We start from the raw sequence: 17,181 nt of genomic DNA, 5'->3' as shown, positions 1-17,181 counted from the left end.
TGAATGATTCTACTTGTTTTCAAAAGCACGACTGAAATATCAGTGTAAATCTGTTCAAGAAGACAACAACGTTGTCACGTGACCACGGCGGAAATGACAGTCGACTTTTTCTTGACGCGGAAGAGAGACAAACCTTTCAGGATGTTTTCCGATTGAGGCTATTGCAAAATGAAACATGAGTAGCAAGTGACAGCAAAAGACAGGGTGCTTACCGCATTATTTTAAGGTAAAAGCTGGACCGACATTAGCGGAGCTCATGGCTGGTGGTAATTTACAGGTGAGCGATCGACTTTCACAAAGCTTGTCACGTAAAACTGTGATCAGGAGACACGAAGAAACTCTCCGTTTTTAATCATTTTAAATGATTGAACTGCGACTAAATGTACGTAAAGATTACCGTAAAGATGTCCTGAAGTCGGTATCAGGGTTTTTAATTACTACCATGATTTTATTAGTGGTTATTAAATCATTTAGTAATGCTTTATGGATCAGTTGATAGTAACAACAATATTTGGGTTGCCAGATTGTGAAAAATCCCTTTTGTTAGTGTTTACCATTTTTAAAGTGGTGGTAAGTAACTCAGTACATTTACACAGGTACTGTACTGAAGAAAAGTTTGATGTACGTGAGTATTTACATATTTATGCTACTTTCTTCCTCTTCTCCACTACATTTCAGAGGGAACTACACTAGATTTATCTGACAGCTTTTGTTACTCTTTTCCTGTTAGATTTATATTTTACATATAAAAAAAAAAAAACCTGAAGAGCTTATGAAATAACAGTAACTGTGTTGAAAATTAAACCAGCGGTCGCGACCCGTGGCCTGGCTTGAGGCCGCTTACAAAAAAAGCAGGGTCTATTTGAGGCCCCTTTGTCATGTTTCAGATGAGTTTCAGAGTGATTGACCTCTCTCAAGAAACTGGTAAAATTCCCAAAAGGTAAAAGTATCCAGTAGTTCACAAAAAAAGCCTAGATTAGAAAAGAGTTCAAATTACAAATATACATTTTTGTTGTAGAAGTTTGTTTTTTCTTCTTTCCTTTCTCATTAATCCCCTCATGACCCCTCAGATCTTTCTTGTCACCCTTTGGAAGAGGCCCGACCCCTAGGTTGGGAACCACGGGACTACACCACAAAACTGTATATAACAATCCTATCATGATTGATGCAAGTGCTTTAAAAGTTGTGACTAATTGGCTTTATTCATAGTTTTACTAACTAGTGAGTATTATTTAATGGATCGCCGACATTTATTACAAAATTATTACCAGATAGAATGAATAAACACGGATCAAAAGGAGTTTTCACAACCTGGCAACCGAAAGGTGTTTGTAACACTAGCTTCTAACAATAATACATGTGTAAATTATTCATGAACTATTAATGATGCCATTAATTCCTACTTATAAACCTTTCAGAGGCTGCCTCATTTTAAAATTGTACCCTAAATTCTTCTCTTTCATGTTGCCTGTTGTTCACAGAAAGCCATAGATCTGGCCAACAAAGCTGCAGAGGAGGACAAAGCCAAAAACTACGAAGAGGCCCTCAGATGTTATCAGCATGCAGTGCAGTTCTTCCTTCATGTTGTCAAGTGTGAGGAACCTGACTTATGATTCCTCTCAGTGTTTGATTTTCACATCATTTGTGTGATTTAATGTTTTTATACGTAATACCTATTCTTCACACCACCATGATCTAAGTTACTTAGAGCCCTATTTTCATGGTGCCGCAACAGCCAATGCAAGCGGCGCTCCAACAGTCTGGTAATTTCTGGACCTTGAAATTGACTTTATTTATTTTTGTGCCAAGCACAGAGTGCACGGTGCACAGGTGGGAGGAGATTCAACTCCCAACAGCTCAAAGCCAGTTGTTGGTATTTTGGTGGAAAATGTATCTTAGACTAGAGAATAGACCTCTCAGAACTACGTCCATTTGCTGCCACTTTGGTGATTTTTATTATAGACAGAGCTTTATAATGAATAATGTGTGTGAAAAGCTTCTTCTGTAGTTCATCAAATCCCTGCAGCCATCTGAAGGCAGCAGGACACACCCTGTGTGTTGATAAATCTGCACCCTATGATTTGAGAAGTGCCGCGATGAGACCAGCGATGGGACTGACTAGTAGTGAATTTTTTTGATCACCACACCCCTTCGATCGATATTCAACCTCAGACAGCGCCTTTTGCAGTTTGCGCTGCTGCACCTACAGGAACCAAAATAGCAGGTACGCAGTCACACATTGCGATTAATATAGGGCCCCTACTGTGTTGTCGCTGCAGATGAGGCTCAGGGTGATCGAGCAAAGCAGAGCATCAGGGAAAAGTGCGCCGACTACCTGGACAGGGCCGAGCAGCTGAAGGAATATCTGAGGAAAAAGGAGAAGAGTCCGCCAGCCAAACCTGTCAAAGAGTCCCAGTCTGATGACAAAGGGTGAGACTGATGAGTAGGATCATGTGATGAGTCAATATCCCAGTTTTTCTTGCCGCTGTGACTTTAGTCAGCGCCTGTTTAAATTCAGGCTCATGATGACCATTTTCTGTAGCATACCAAGTAAAGATTTGTTCTATAGGTCCCTTAATTTCCTAACAAAAAACTATGTAATTTGGTACTAACAATCAGGAAAATAGGGACAAAGTTCTGGCACAGTTTAGTTAGTTTTATTAGACGTGCCTTGTGGAATTTTCTTGTAAACAAAAATAATTTATTTTTACATTCAGTGTTAGTCACTAAAACACACTGGATGTTTCTTTAAGGTCTAACAAATGTGTTGAATGCTTTTACTTGCTCACAAAACATTTGCAAAGACCATTTAAAAAAAAGAAAAAAATTGAAACCTACATTGTTTACACCCATTGTTACAAGGTTGCAGTCTTCTTCTTCTCTGCCTTTGTTGGGGCGTCGATGCGTTTCTTGGCGTGTCATTGCCACCTGTAGTAGAATTCTGTGAATACCTTGGCAGGACTGTGTATCACGTGCACGCAAACAAACAAAATGGGTTCCCGCTCATAGAAACGTTGCGTCATAGCACTTCTAGTGGTCAAAAACTCCACAGGGCACCTTTAAACTTTAAAGATGCTATTTATTTCCAAAAGACTTTCCTTTAAAGACCTGCTCAAATCTTGATGACTGGGATAACTCACTCACTGAGATACATTGATACCCACATAAATAGTCATTTATTATTAAACACGTTGTACTTCATATTTGTTGAAGTGTATGTTTCAGTTAGTGGGAATTATTGAACTAAAGGTGTTTTAAACACTGCATCCATTTTCCCTATAAGTAGTAAACTGTGGGACCTCTAATAAAGTGTAAATACAGATCACTGTTGAGTGTTCAATAAAGGGTCAATAAATGATGATGTGGTCTGTTTTCATTTAATTTTAGGAGTGAAAGTGATGAAGGGGAAGACCGAGAGAAGAAGAAGTTCCAAAATCAACTCTCAGGTGAATGACACAGCTTTTTATTGATTTTAAGATAGATACAGCAGGTAAACGCAGTTTCATAGTTACTAAACAGATTTGCCAAAAGGATATAATTTCAGGAATTGAACTAAGTTTCAGTCTATACGGTGTTTATCAAACGCACCTCCCCTAGGTGCCATTGTCATGGAAAAGCCAAACATTAAGTGGGACGACGTAGCTGGACTTGAAGGGGCCAAAGAAGCCTTAAAGGAAGCTGTAATCCTGCCTATCAAATTCCCTCATCTATTCACAGGTTTGTAAACCTTCAGCTTTAAACCTTATGATATAACTGTGTTGATGTGAATAACGTTCCATAATGCGCTAACTGTTTGTGTAGGAAAGCGAACTCCTTGGCGGGGGATCCTTCTCTTTGGCCCTCCAGGAACAGGAAAATCCTACCTGGCCAAGGCTGTAGCTACAGAGGCCAACAACTCCACCTTCTTCTCCGTCTCCTCCTCCGATCTCGTGTCCAAGTGGTTGGGGGAAAGTGAAAAGTGAGGCCCAGCTTCTTTACATGATGATAACTTGACGGGAATATGAGAAACTGACGCTAAACACCTATTGTCTTTCTCCAGGTTGGTGAAAAGCCTGTTCACTTTAGCTCGAGAACACAAACCATCCATCATCTTCATCGATGAGATTGACTCCCTCTGTGGCTCCAGGAGCGAGAACGAGAGCGAGGCAGCACGCAGAATCAAGACAGAGTTCCTCGTTCAGATGCAGGGTGAGCAAGAAGAGATACCTGAAAATCTGAGCCCAGACCTGAAAAGCAGTACTTTGTTTATAAGTGTAGGAAATGTTATTCTCCTCTCAGGTGTTGGAAACGATAATGAGGGAATCCTGGTCCTGGGAGCCACAAATATACCGTGGACACTGGACTCCGCTATCAGGAGAAGGTTAGTTTGACTTATATAAAAACGATCCCTACCTTATCACCTCTCAGGCATGGTCCAAAACTGTTTTAAGTCCAGATTTGAAAGGATATCAATCGGGATTTCAGAGGTTAATTGATTGATAATACAGTAGGTGATTGAATCTTTTGTCTGTTTCTTAGGTTTGAAAAGCGAATCTACATTCCTCTGCCTGAGGAGCACGCCCGCTCCTTCATGTTCAAACTGCATCTGGGATCCACCCCCAACAACCTGACGGAGGCCAACTTCATCACTCTGGGCAAAAAGACAGAGGGCTACTCTGGGGCCGACGTCAGTATCATCGTCAGGGACGCCCTCATGCAACCTGTCAGGAAGGTTCAGTCAGCCACGCACTTCAAAAAGGTAAAACCACAGTAACAGACCGTCTCTGCTTGTCATCCTACCTGTCCTATTTCAAACCTTTTGGGAATCCAGCTGCAATGTGTTGGTCCAAAATTAGCTGGATTGTCTCAATGTATCGTGTTCATCAATAAATTTAGAATCACAAAAGAGTTTCATCCAATCTTCCCAGTCTACACAATCTAATGCCATTAACCTACTTTTACATGCAATTACATCAGCTATCTGCCGTTTCTCTGGCAGGTGTTAAAAGTCAATTCAAGAACGAATGGAAATGATTATCAGAGGTAACTGATAGTATGCAGGTGATGCAGGTCAAGGGAACTTCCAGCCATTTTTTAAAAAAATCCCTAAATATTTGTTTTTAATAAGTATAATAACTTAACTTATAGTCTATAAATATATATGTTCTATTAACAATGCCTACCTGTATGTGTGAGGTGTCGCTCTGCTGTACCCCTCTGCTCTACAGAGCGTTTTAGTGCCTTTCAGCTCAATGTTTTCGTTTTATGGCCCGCAAGTTTACTGTTTTGGTTCAATCTCAACACTCTCATAGTGCCATTTTTGGCTGCAGCGGGCAGCTGTTTACACAGAAAAAGCTCTAAAAACACGCCGCTGTTCACTACCGGCTCAGCACCAGTCAGCAGACAGACATAGTAAGAGACCAGCTGGTGAACGTAGTGGAGCATACAGCAGCTAAAGAGCCAATATATTTCCCTCAGGAGTTGGTAGAGAAATGGCCAAAAAAAATCAGTGAATGCAGGTTCACCCGTGAATAGTTGTACCTGTCAATAATGCCGTGGACAGTAAAATCATTTTCTCTCCAACATTGTAACTGTACATTGAATGTAGACTCTTATGTATACAAGCGGAATTGCCTGAACACGGGGAGACATTAAATAGAAATCACATGAAAAAGTATTAATTTAAAAAGTATTTTCTCCTTCTCACCCTAAACTACTCTGTCTGTCTCACCCAGACTGGGAGTCGACAGACGATCTGTTAACTGTATCTAAGTTGTCTTTTTTTTTCTGTCTGTCCGCACACACACACGCACATGCGCACACGCAAACACTGATTAAGGTTCGGGGGTCATCATGGAACAATCCGGGCGTTGTGGTGGAAGACCTCCTGACTCCATGCTCGCCGGGAGATCCCAGCGCTGTAGAGATGACGTGGATGGACGTTCCTGGGGAGAAACTTCTGGAGCCAGTCGTGTCCATGGTAAGGAAAGACGGGAAAATGTGTGCATTTAATTTTAACAAAGCAGGTTTTAAAATTTTACAAAAAGTCATCATTGGTAAGTGTTATTGATATACTGAGATGAGTAAAGTGATCAGGATTCATTCCGACCTCTGCGATACTCTCCGTACAGGCTGACATGCTGCGGTCACTGACAAACACCAAGCCGACAGTGAATGAGCAGGACTTGGGGAAACTGAAGAAGTTCACTGAAGATTTTGGTCAAGAGGGCTAGCACTATACGCACTATACTCATGAACAGGACTGCAACTAACAATTACTTTCACTGTCAGTTATGGTTTTGATTGATTCATATTTCTGTCTATAACAGGTTATTGGAGCCCCATATTACAGTACGATGTGGAAAAACATAAAAAAGCAAGCCAATATTAGTGTTTTACTGTTTTAACAACAAATGTTTCTTATTTCTTTTCTAACTAAAACGATTAATCAGTGATCAAATCCTTACCTGATCACTTTTTTGTCAATCTACTAATGAACTAGTTAATCAACTGTTTCAGCACTATTTATCATTAATATATAAATCCACTGAGGCTCATGTTTACATTTACACATTTGTAAGTTTTCATATTCCTTTTACTTATTGATTTTATTTTGCATATCTCAAACCAAAGTGATAATAGGCTTTATTTTTTTTAAAGAGAAGTTTCTGTCTCTCAGGGTACCATTGTATATGTACAGTCAGTGGTGATGCACCTTTTCAACACTACATACCTCTCATTATACTCTAAGGGGGATTATATTTTGCTCAAAGGAATTAGTTCCAGGGTTGGATTTAAGTAAATGGGAAGTTATACTATAACATTTTGAAAGCTCCCTCTCTTTAAAAGACTTAAGTAAACTGGTAATTTTTTATTTCACACATACAAAGTTGAAGGGGTGTAGTTATACACATATCACATATAGGTGCGAGGCTATTTAAAAAGCAGCATCAATGAAAAAAACTTGTCATTACTAGCTTCAAAAAGGGTCTTCTGGGTTTCTATGGAGTTACTTAACTTTACAGGACATATAAAATATTATAAAATATTGCTTTTAAAAGCATTTCTAATTTTTTGTTCTCAGAGATTTAAATCTGTGCATGGACATTGAGCTACAGTGTCCTTTCAGCCTTAAATAGTCAGTTGTGTTCTGAATTATTTATAGATCCTGTAAAGGTACTCAAACTGCGTTGCCTTCGGATTTGAAATATGCTTTTATTTAAAAGTTTCTTTTTGGGGGTACTTAAATTACTTTTTGGTTACATGAATATAACCTAAGTTGGTCATTTGCACTTTTGTTGTATCCTACATGACAAGTGAATGGAAGTCTCAGGGTTAAATAAAAACAAAACAAAAAAAACAGGAGTCATTATTAAATTTGTGAATATATTTAATTGTTAAAATACATCTTAGTTACCTGTCATATTTTTATTTTAAATGCAGGGTAAATCAGAATTGAATTAGTACATTTGATAAGAGAAATAGAACTAATTTCACATCAATTTAAGACCTGTAGAAAAATGATATTGTTACGCTGCTTGCACTAGCTGACCATTTGCAAACTGAAATAACTTGGAAACAAGTCTTATACATCTCCTCAGTTAATGTAATTAATAAAGATATGCAGTGTCTTTGTTTGAAAAAGCAGACCAAAATGGTTTCCATTTAGCAGAAGTTGCCATTTTAAAGTGAATAAATGCACTCATAATTAACCTGAATAATGGAAATGAAAATATTCAAGTCATGTGGAGTGAAAATTAAAAGTCATGGCCAATTGAAATGTAGCTTAATCTCAAGAGACTGATTAACCTGATCACTATTTTATGCATATTGAAATGAAAAGTAAAATACCAGTTCAAATACACTTGAAATGAATTTAAAAGTATGATTCAACAGCTGCCAATGAAAAAAAAGGACCATAAATAATGCATGCAAATATAGGTATGAGTCATTAGGAGTGACGTTCCTTTTCATGTCAAAACACATCATGTAAATGTCAGTGTTTCCTCATACACAGACTTATTTATGGTGAAGAGAACATCAGTCATCCATCACAACCACTTTGCACCAAATGGCTACCTCAAAATGCTACAAAGAAAATGATTATTGCTTTGTGTGGGCGCATCGCTCTTTACACAACTCTCATCTCAGCCTGCCACCACCACAAATAACCCGAGGAAACACTGCGTGTTCACAACCATAACAGACAAGTAAAACATGTAAAACAAAGTCAAATAAGGTACAGCAAACAGATGAACACAAAACCTGTAAAAAAAAAAAAAAACCCAAAACAAAATCAATTCATAACAGTTAAGATAATTCTTCAAATATAATGACAAATATGCTCCATGAAACAGAATCAAACCTGACTGAGACATTAGCTGAGTGGACCTGAAACGTACACAAGAGGTGTAGCATCTTTCCTGTCATTTAAATGACTCTTAAAAGTGAACAAGTGTTGTATTTTTTTGGTTACGAACATTCATATTCAGATAACACAAGTGGGAGTGGGAAACCGCCACACAGGGCATATAAGAAAGTGCTAACAGTATTTACTGTGTGTATAGGACATATAGGGAGACGTTTGCCTGCCCATCACAACCATGTTTCATCGATAGAAGTAGCCAAACAGACACATTTCACTCCAACTCATGTGATGGAACAAAGAAGAAGCCAAATGCTGTGAAGACGGGGGAACGGTTTGCTACTAGATGTACATTAATCAAGACACTAAAAGACAGAGAAGAGAGAGCCGAGCGCCAAACCAGTTGCCGCTCCAGCGAGCATGCCCAAAGCTACATCCCCTCCATCGTCGCGCTGGCGCTCCCGGATAATAACACGGTTCACTCCAGGAGCAGGGTACCCACCTGGAAAGAAAAACAGAAAAATGATGTGTCATGTAGGGTTGCAATGATGAAATTTAAATTTGCTTAAACAAACTCTTGGCTCTTTTCTGAAAAGAACACACAGTTTTACAATCGTCAGTTTAGGTTTATTCCTCACATGAAACTGCAACACAATGTAAGGAACAAGAACACTATAAAGTTTTGTACAAAAAATACAGAAAGTGTAATAAGGTTTATCAAAGCATCTATTCAGCTTGAGAGGCTTGTTGCATTTTTGTAAACAATCCTATTTTATGTCACTGAGTTCCATCTTGAATTCAATGTGATGTTTGACTTCTGCACATATGCGTAGAAATATTTACCCTGGTACTGATAAGGATAAGCAACAGCGTAGGGCTGCCCATCAGGAGAGTATACAATCTGCGTAGCATGTGGAGGTGGAGCAGCATAGTCTCCATACGGGCCTGGGGCATAAGCCTGGTGAAAAAATGACAGAAAAGAAAGCTATATAAAGACTGTTGACCCTCTGTGGGATGCCAGTACTAACAAATCCTTAACAAAACTAATGGTTCTTTTAAAACACTTCCATTACTAGACCAGTAGATGGCAGTAGACTGCACCCTTGTTTGTTTTTATGTAGCTGTCCTTTACTTTCTGATCCTACCTAGCTCTATACCTTGGTTTTCCCTTAAAGATCATGTCAAACCGAGCCGAACTGCATAGTACATTATATGCAGCAATTACATCTGAATGACTGTGTAAAAATATGAATACAGTACAATCATACTGTATATAGCACATTGAGAAGCATTTCCTTTTCAGTTGCTACCACTTTAAAGAGGTGAATTACAAGCCTTTTAGAATTCTTATTTCTCCTTTGCCTGAGATTTCCGTACCAAAACTCAGAGGTCTAATCAAATATTTCCAGTTTTTATGCAATTAACACAACACCAGTCTGCTGTTATATATATGTAACAGTGACTAATATAATAAAAACAAACTGTCCCTGTAAAATATTGGAAACAATCCTATTGAGAGAGTCACAGCACTGAGTCTGAACAATTTATTGTTTGGGGGGGGAGTTGATGCCTGAAATGCAAAGGTACATTGTTAATGCCTTTCACCTGAGGTGCGGGAGCATATTCTGAGTAGGGAGGGGGGGCAGATGCCATCACTTCCTGAGCAAAGCCGATCTGAGGAGCAGCGACAACCTAAAAATATAAAACAACACAAATAACGCCACCTCACCTGAAAGTAGAGAATGTACACCAACAAAACTGAGCTACATGACGTGAAGACGAATGGTAACTAGAGAACTAGAGAATTCTGACAAAACCCTGTAAAGAGAGTTTCTTCTACTGTGTTGAGGTTACCATCATATAGATATAATGAAAAAATAGAGCTTACTTATTAAATAAGACAGATAAAGATAGACAACTTCCTATTCTTATTTAGGTAAACAAAGCAAAACTCAAGTAATTTAAGATGTAGCAGAAACTCACCGCATTAATTCTGGCATCCTGAAGTGCCATGGTCCATGCCCTGCAACCAAAAGTGGAAACCATGTCATCTGTCCTTGCTAAAAATATAAACATGGACGACTTAACACTGGAACAGTCAACTTCACCAACACGGAAACAAAAAGAAAATTAATCAAACTAATGTAATGACTCAGCATGTATGTGCTATCTTACAGAGCATCATCTGCACTGTCTGCACACAGGCTGATGACCCGTCCATCTCTGCACACTATCTGGAGCAAGGCATCACGCATCTTCCCCTCCGGTGGGTTCAGCTCTGGGAAGCAGAGGGACAAACAGAAAGGAGACCGGGATAAAAGTAGGAGCAAAAGTTGGTATATTGTGTAAGTGTGAGCCTGTAACATCATCACGCAGCAGATGATAAGTACCTTGACACGCAGTAGAACTGCGGATGTTAATGCAGTCGACCCTCATGTGAATATCGTCCTCCATGTCACGGCGTTGTTGATCATCGTAGAAAACAAGTCTTCCATCAGACCACAAGTCAAACCAGTTTCTTTTCCACCGACGCAATATGGTACCTTTAATGTGAAAATGTTACAGTTAACTTCAATCCAAGCTGGATTTATTTACACTGAATTTCAAACCAAATCTCATAACATCTTTACCATCTGGATTAGACAATATTTCTTAATTGCTGTTAGAAGGGTTGTGGCTATGTGACTACTCACTTTGTCGATGGAGCCAACCACTCTTCACCATAGCCATCTTGGAAGCAACACCTATAACAATACAACATATATACACATAAGACAACACAGCATATGTTTGATAATGAAGCAAACTGAGGGCTGGTGACTGGGCGTGGCTTAACCACAGAAACCTCGTGACTGTTAGCACTATTAGCATACGTCCACAAAGATATTTTCAGAAAAAATTATAAAAGCTATATATATATATATAAAAAAAGTGAGCACAATAGTCTTGTTTGCAAGCAACCACAACAGCTGATCAGGAGATTTGACTTTGCTATTCAGTAAGAGCTAGTGGACAGAAACGTTGACACCATGTAGTTATTCATTACAACGTTAATAGAAGGTAACGTAGACAACTGTCAGCGGCCGGACGTGCACTTTTCGTTTAAGTAACGGTGATCATTGAGTCGTTCAGTTAATTTGATTCTCACGGTACGGTTGTTAGCTAACCTAACGGTAACTGATATTAGCTTCAGGTAACTATAGGCCATTTGTGAATAGGTTATCTCTTTTTTTATTAATACAATTAGGAATGGCAATACAGTGTTGGATAACTGATAATGTAAGCACAATGACCCCATAATGCCTCAAGGCAATTGCCAAGTTTAGCTTATGTTTCTTCTCTGATACAAAACGTAGCATTAATCAATAACTAACGTTGTTTGAATAAACAGTAGCGAGCTGACCTACTAGCTCAGTGATCATAGTTAGCTAAAACACTAAAACTGCTCCTTAAAACCAAGGTGAACAGTTCATTAATTTGTAACGACAGTGTGTGCTTTGGTTACTTACTTGATTATTTGTATGTTTGAAGAAAAGCTGAAATCTTTCGTTAGGATACAGTAGACACGGAAGTGAGATGTACACAAAAGACGATGCCCTCCTTGGAGCGAAAAAGCGCGAGCGATACGCCGAGAGGACACAGCCCGTACACTACTGTTATTTTCACTTCGAAAGTTTCCGTTAGCCCCGCCCACCGAGCATCTCATTAATGTTCGGTCTCTGTGGAAAGGGGGGCGTTTGTTTTGAATGACGTGACTTATCAGCTGACGGCGCTGGAAAGTGCTAGCAAACGCAGGCAAGGCGCGCTCGTTAAAGGTCCTTTCTTCTCCTTGCTCTCACATGATGGACGAGTCACCTGTAAATAGCTGTTCAACGCAGGTTATACCGACAAAGAAGGGGGCCGTTTGGCCTAATGAAATTCCTCAGCCATGAAATTATTGGCATAACGTTTTTTTTGTTTGTTTTTTTGTTTGGAAATTGCCAATCTTCGCCAGGGTGCAATAGATGTTTTTCTCAGCTGAATGAAGTACACACTGAGAGGAGGTAGAGCTAGTGAATAAGGTGTATAAGCTGCGGAGAAAAGGAGCGAAAATTATTCACAGAGGTAAAAGGACTGATCTGAGAATAGTTTGATTCATGCAGTGTGAAATCTCGCACACAACAGCTGGAGACACCGCTATCCGCTGCGCATGCGAGTCGCAAGCTCTCACAAGCAGAAAAGTTGTATCTTGCACGGATTCTGAGTGCATGCGTGCTGGAGGGAATCTGATTCTGCCTGTCTGCAGTAGAGAGCGTCGTTTTATTCCCGCCTGGAGAAGCCTACCACTGCAGGCACAATCAAGTATCTCCAAGCCACTGACGGACGGGTGACTCAGGGTTACAAAACAAGCCAACAGTTTGAGAGCTAACCAGAATAACGCAGAAGCTTAATAGCTAACCTGAAATGGCGACGGCAATATACTTGGAACATTATCTTGACAGTGAGTATCCGGGGATACAGTTTGCTAGTATAGGTATTTTCCCACATTTTACGCCTGTGTGAGGTTTGTTTAGTTTGAATGTACTGAAGACTTTTTCGTTGGGCGGGTGACTGACAGATAGCAGTACAGTGCGTTAGCGAGGAGCTGTCACTAACGTTAGCTCGCTAGCTAACCGAGTAGCATTGCGATATAGCTTTCGATGGAATAAAGTTAGGCAAACTATCCATGTGCGGTGTAAAATTCACTCAGAGGCTAGTATAACAACTGTCAGGACTAATATCACACATTAACAGAATCAACGGTTTGTAGTTAGCTAGCGGTTTCGTGTTCTGTCATATTGATATAGCTAGTCGCTAGGTAACTAGCAGTGGTTATATAAGTTTGGTTTTATTTTTATTTTATTTTATGTCATTCTCCGCTTTCTAAAGCTGTGTCAATTTTATTCAACATTAGTATTTGCTTTAGGATAGCAGACACCATGCATTCGCAACCTGTTGGTAACCGCGTTTCCCGTAACCATTTACGCGCCGGGGCGGGGTGTTTGAAGTGCGTCACATAATGTAAGCACACAAGCTGACACTGGGAGAGGAGACAGCGTTTTACTTACTGTGCTTAATGTAATATATGGTATATTTACCTAACGGCGTATTCAGCATTACTTTGCGTAGACATCCCAAATTAAGCTATGCATCTTGAGCTCACTTGCGGCAAATGATTTAAAAAAATAAAATAAAATAAAAACAGCAAAGCATGAACCCAAATGCATGTTACATGTAAATGATAATGAATGCATTGCAAGGCACCGAAACATAATCTTCACCTATATTTTTTTTTAGAGCAGAATCGTATTTATAACGTAAAGAAATGTTATATTTTAATATTTAATTTATGTATAAGTTCATTTTATATTTTAATATGCAATAGATGGCCAATAGTTTGTAATTAATTCATGTTTCTGAGCAGCACAGATTCAACCATGCAATAAAAACAATGAAGTAGAGCAGCATTGGATGGTTTTGGTCGCACAATCATTTGATTTAATGTTATTGATTTAATGAATTAATTATTGCAGGTTTAACATTTAATGACAGGTTTAACATTTAATGACATTATTTGAGTTTTAACTAAAAACCTTGAGTGGCACCACATCACTTTATTGAAAAAATATGTGGAGTGGACATCTTCATTGCCCTCATCCTAATGACAATCTCTTCCCTAGGTATTGAAAACCTACCATGTGAGCTACAGAGAAATTTCACTTTAATGCGGGACCTGGACAATAGGACTGAAGGTGATGTTTTTATCTCATAAAGTTATAATCATTCACACGCCGTATGGATTTAAAGTCCCCACGCAGCTTGGTCTACCTGCACAGGTGTTATCAATTATTTTGCCCGACTAGACCTCTTCTTAGGGTGGTGCTGGCGTGCAGAGACTTGAGCTTGATTGGCGTCATCTTGACTAGTACCTTGACTATTTTGACTAGTTCATGAAGTGTCATTGAAACAAAAGCACAGGTGTAAGTAATAATAATGATGGGGCCGTTCCATTAAGCTGTTATTAATTACACCTGTGTATTTCCTAGTTTGAAATGTCAAAATATCTGCCGTGGAAGAATACAGCATCTATTAGCTGCAGTAGCTGAAAGCATCTGTGCAGGTGTTGGTTTTAAAGGGCCTTTAAGTATAGCAATCTTGTGTTGTACCTTTTTAAAATCAATACAATACAGATGTAAATAACCAGGCTAACAAGTCTTTTTCTGTCAATACTGCTTCCCAGTACTGTAATTATCATGTTGTTGTGCAGAAAAGAAAGGAGAGATTGACAAACTGGCTGAAGAGTACATAGCAAATGTGAAGAACTTGGCCTCAGAACAGAGAGTGGAACATCTGCAGAAGATCCAAAATGCCTACAGCAAGTGCAAAGAGTTTAGCGATGACAAAGTCCAGCTTGCAATGCAGACATATGAAATGGTCAGTCTGAAATAGACATATTCATATTTGGTCACAATTTTTTATATAGTCACTATGTTAAATATAAGCATTTTAAGTTACACTGTTGTATTAAGTTACAAAAAATGTATATAATAGTTTTTGTAAAGTACTTTTCTAATTTTCAAATGAAACCATACACACAGTCAGGTTGTAATCTACATAAAATCCTTTTATCGTAGGTGGACAAACATATCCGCAGACTGGATGCAGATCTGGCACGGTTTGAGAATGAGCTAAAGGAAAAACTGGAAGTGAGTGGCTACGAAAGTACAGACGGAAGAGCACTGAAAAGTAAGCTGGGTAACTGAAAGGCTTTCATCATAAGACATTATTCAAAAAAGATGCATGCACATTTATACGTGTAAATATTTTTCACAGAAGGGGATTCCCGAGGGCTGAGAGAGAAACGTGGATCCAGGGGACGAGGAAGGAAAGGTTCTGATGAAGATTCTCCCAGAAAGAAAAAGATGAAAAACAGGTAACATGGGGCTGGTGGCTCTGTCAGGCCAAGGGTTTACTAGATGTCAGCTTCCAGAATCTGCACTACGTATTTTATCAGACCTGAAAAAACAGGTATTATTCACCCACCCAGTGCTTTTTCAGGCTGCCTATGACCACTAATTTCAACCCAGTTTTATCATGTTTAATTCTCATCATGCTCCATGGATTATGTTGTTTTTCCAGCCCAGACTTGAGTGACGCTCTCCTGCCTATGCAGCCATCAGATGTTTTGGACATGCCAGTTGATCCCAATGAGCCTACTTACTGCCTGTGCCATCAGGTGTCGTATGGGGAGATGATCGGATGTGATAACCCAGATGTAGGTTTTCATGGTTATTTTATTTTGTTAAAATTGAATCTGACATGTTTCTTTATTATGAGATCCCGTTTGATAACCTATTATTAGAGATTCATAATACCGACATTGTTTTTCATCCTTGTTTTCAGTGTCCTATTGAGTGGTTTCACTTTGCTTGTGTTGATCTCGCCACAAAACCTAAAGGAAAATGGTAGGAATCCTTCTAAGTATTTTAAAGGATGTTGATCTAGAGTTGTTCATACAAAGATGTGGAATTGAATCTTTTGTCATTTCAATACAAAGAGCTCCTGATTGTCCTGTGTTTTAATGTATTTTTCCCTCATCTCTCAAATATCTAAGGTTTTGTCCGAGATGCACCCAAGACAGGAAGAAAAAATGAGATTTCTTATTTTCAGAAATACTTAACTAATGTACGTATTTTTGGTGTAGTTTAATAGTGTAATATATATGTATTTCAGTTCCTATCGCTCTCCACAGAAAGGTTGGGTCATACAGCTTTTCTTTTTTTTTCTTTTTTTCAAAGGCCTAATCCGGATTTGGAGTGTATTTACACATTTGGCAACATTATCTCCCCTCTACTGGCTTTACTTTGTTTGTGCTAGTGGATTTTAAGATCATTCTTTTTCCATTAGCTTTCAAATAATTAATTCACATGTATATTATTTGTGTACTATGGGCAAATTGGCCTAGGTAGTCTAGTTTAAATTGCACAAATTATTGCCAATCAAAGTCTCTCAAGTCATATACTGTATATATTGTCATGACTAATGTACTCAGAAATCCTGGATTTTGGCTTTAGTATACTTGAAATATCAATTTTATAAAGAACTATTTTTTAAACAATATAACAGCCTGCTGAGAATACAATTTTAAACACCTAAATCCACCCAAATAATGGTGGTAAAAGGAATTATGTGTCAGATTTTCAGTTACTACCTCCTTAATACATCAGCACTGCATAAATGACTGCAATTGATACCGATGTAAAAATTTGTGTTTTGATTAGCTTAAACCAAACAAGTAAAGCAATGTAAATTCATTATTTGCTAATTGTCGAAAAACCTGCGATATCTTTGAATGTTTAGTGGTACGAATGGTCAGTCAGTCAGTGTCTCCAGTCAAGTGAATGAGGTATTTAAGCACTTTGATGAAATTTTCCCCTGAAGAGGTTTGATACCGCAGGCTTGGTTTTATAATATAGTTTGTATCATCTAAAACTTGGCCATAGTACATTGCTTCTAACCATATATGGAAATGTGTGTGTGTGTGTGTGTGTGTGTGTGTGTGTGTCCTCTCTCTCTCTCTCTCTCTCTCTCATTATATATATATATATATATTATATATATTATATATATTTATATATATATATATATATATATATAATTAGTATGATATGAAACAATATTTTGTTGACAGTTTTTTTTCCAAAGATGTATTTGTTGTATTGCTTACTTATTGGTGAACACTCAAAGTTTATTTAATAGGATTTGTAGCATCTTCTTTCATATTCAACTGTGAATATCACTCATTTAGGTGTAAGCCA

The 17,181-nt window shown here is 38.5% G+C and overlaps 3 protein-coding genes across 4 annotated transcripts; 2 read left to right on the top strand and 1 right to left on the bottom strand.

Moving 5' to 3' along the window:
• Positions 1 to 100: 100 nt before the first annotated feature.
• On the top strand, positions 101 to 7,391 carry LOC120790493 (vacuolar protein sorting-associated protein 4B-like). Its single transcript, XM_040128050.1, has 11 exons — positions 101 to 277; positions 1,482 to 1,593; positions 2,280 to 2,430; positions 3,388 to 3,446; positions 3,598 to 3,717; positions 3,802 to 3,958; positions 4,040 to 4,188; positions 4,279 to 4,360; positions 4,519 to 4,738; positions 5,819 to 5,959; positions 6,111 to 7,391. Exons 1-11 carry the CDS (start codon positions 257 to 259, stop codon positions 6,210 to 6,212), a joined length of 1,314 nt encoding a protein of 437 aa, XP_039983984.1. The 5' UTR covers positions 101 to 256; the 3' UTR covers positions 6,213 to 7,391.
• Positions 7,352 to 12,151, bottom strand: plekhb2 (pleckstrin homology domain containing, family B (evectins) member 2). The gene is made up of 8 exons (XM_040128053.1): positions 11,854 to 12,151; positions 11,038 to 11,088; positions 10,735 to 10,887; positions 10,520 to 10,622; positions 10,328 to 10,367; positions 9,950 to 10,036; positions 9,188 to 9,302; positions 7,352 to 8,846 (listed from the first exon to the last, which is right to left on the bottom strand). Exons 2-8 carry the CDS (start codon positions 11,072 to 11,074, stop codon positions 8,710 to 8,712), a joined length of 672 nt encoding a protein of 223 aa, XP_039983987.1. The 5' UTR covers positions 11,075 to 11,088; positions 11,854 to 12,151; the 3' UTR covers positions 7,352 to 8,709.
• Positions 12,152 to 12,160: 9 nt separating this feature from the next.
• On the top strand, positions 12,161 to 16,948 carry ing5a (inhibitor of growth family, member 5a). Of its 2 annotated transcripts, XM_040128052.1 has the most exons (9): positions 12,161 to 12,824; positions 14,044 to 14,115; positions 14,631 to 14,797; positions 14,998 to 15,109; positions 15,197 to 15,296; positions 15,503 to 15,638; positions 15,767 to 15,828; positions 15,978 to 16,048; positions 16,162 to 16,948. In XM_040128052.1, exons 1-8 carry the CDS (start codon positions 12,788 to 12,790, stop codon positions 16,015 to 16,017), a joined length of 726 nt encoding a protein of 241 aa, XP_039983986.1. In that variant the 5' UTR covers positions 12,161 to 12,787; the 3' UTR covers positions 16,018 to 16,048; positions 16,162 to 16,948. The 2 variants fall into 2 exon arrangements, with proteins under 2 accessions (XP_039983986.1, XP_039983985.1); XM_040128051.1 differs by having other exon boundaries at positions 15,978 to 16,948.
• Positions 16,949 to 17,181: the final 233 nt, after the last annotated feature.

This window comes from Xiphias gladius, chromosome 6 (genome assembly GCF_016859285.1).
Source record: "Xiphias gladius isolate SHS-SW01 ecotype Sanya breed wild chromosome 6, ASM1685928v1, whole genome shotgun sequence".
In the NCBI taxonomy this organism is placed as follows: Eukaryota; Metazoa; Chordata; class Actinopteri; order Istiophoriformes; family Xiphiidae; genus Xiphias; species Xiphias gladius.
This window is presented reverse-complemented; position numbering and strand designations above follow the sequence as displayed.

Coding starts and splice junctions, on each gene's coding strand:
- ing5a (XM_040128052.1), top strand. CDS start 12,788: ATGGCGACGGCAATATACTTGGAACATTATCTTGACA. Junction 15,110..15,196: donor AGACGGAAGAGCACTGAAAA/GTAAGCTGGGTA, acceptor TATTTTTCACAG/AAGGGGATTCCCGAGGGCTG. Junction 15,639..15,766: donor TCGGATGTGATAACCCAGAT/GTAGGTTTTCAT, acceptor CCTTGTTTTCAG/TGTCCTATTGAGTGGTTTCA.
- LOC120790493 (XM_040128050.1), top strand. CDS start 257: ATGGCTGGTGGTAATTTACAG. Junction 3,447..3,597: donor GTTCCAAAATCAACTCTCAG/GTGAATGACACA, acceptor CACCTCCCCTAG/GTGCCATTGTCATGGAAAAG. Junction 4,361..4,518: donor GACTCCGCTATCAGGAGAAG/GTTAGTTTGACT, acceptor TCTGTTTCTTAG/GTTTGAAAAGCGAATCTACA.
- plekhb2 (XM_040128053.1), bottom strand. CDS start 11,074: ATGGCTATGGTGAAGAGTGGTTGGCTCCATCGACAAA. Junction 10,037..10,327: donor AGGATGCCAGAATTAATGCG/GTGAGTTTCTGC, acceptor TTATATTTTTAG/GTTGTCGCTGCTCCTCAGAT. Junction 9,303..9,949: donor AATATGCTCCCGCACCTCAG/GTGAAAGGCATT, acceptor TTTTTTCACCAG/GCTTATGCCCCAGGCCCGTA.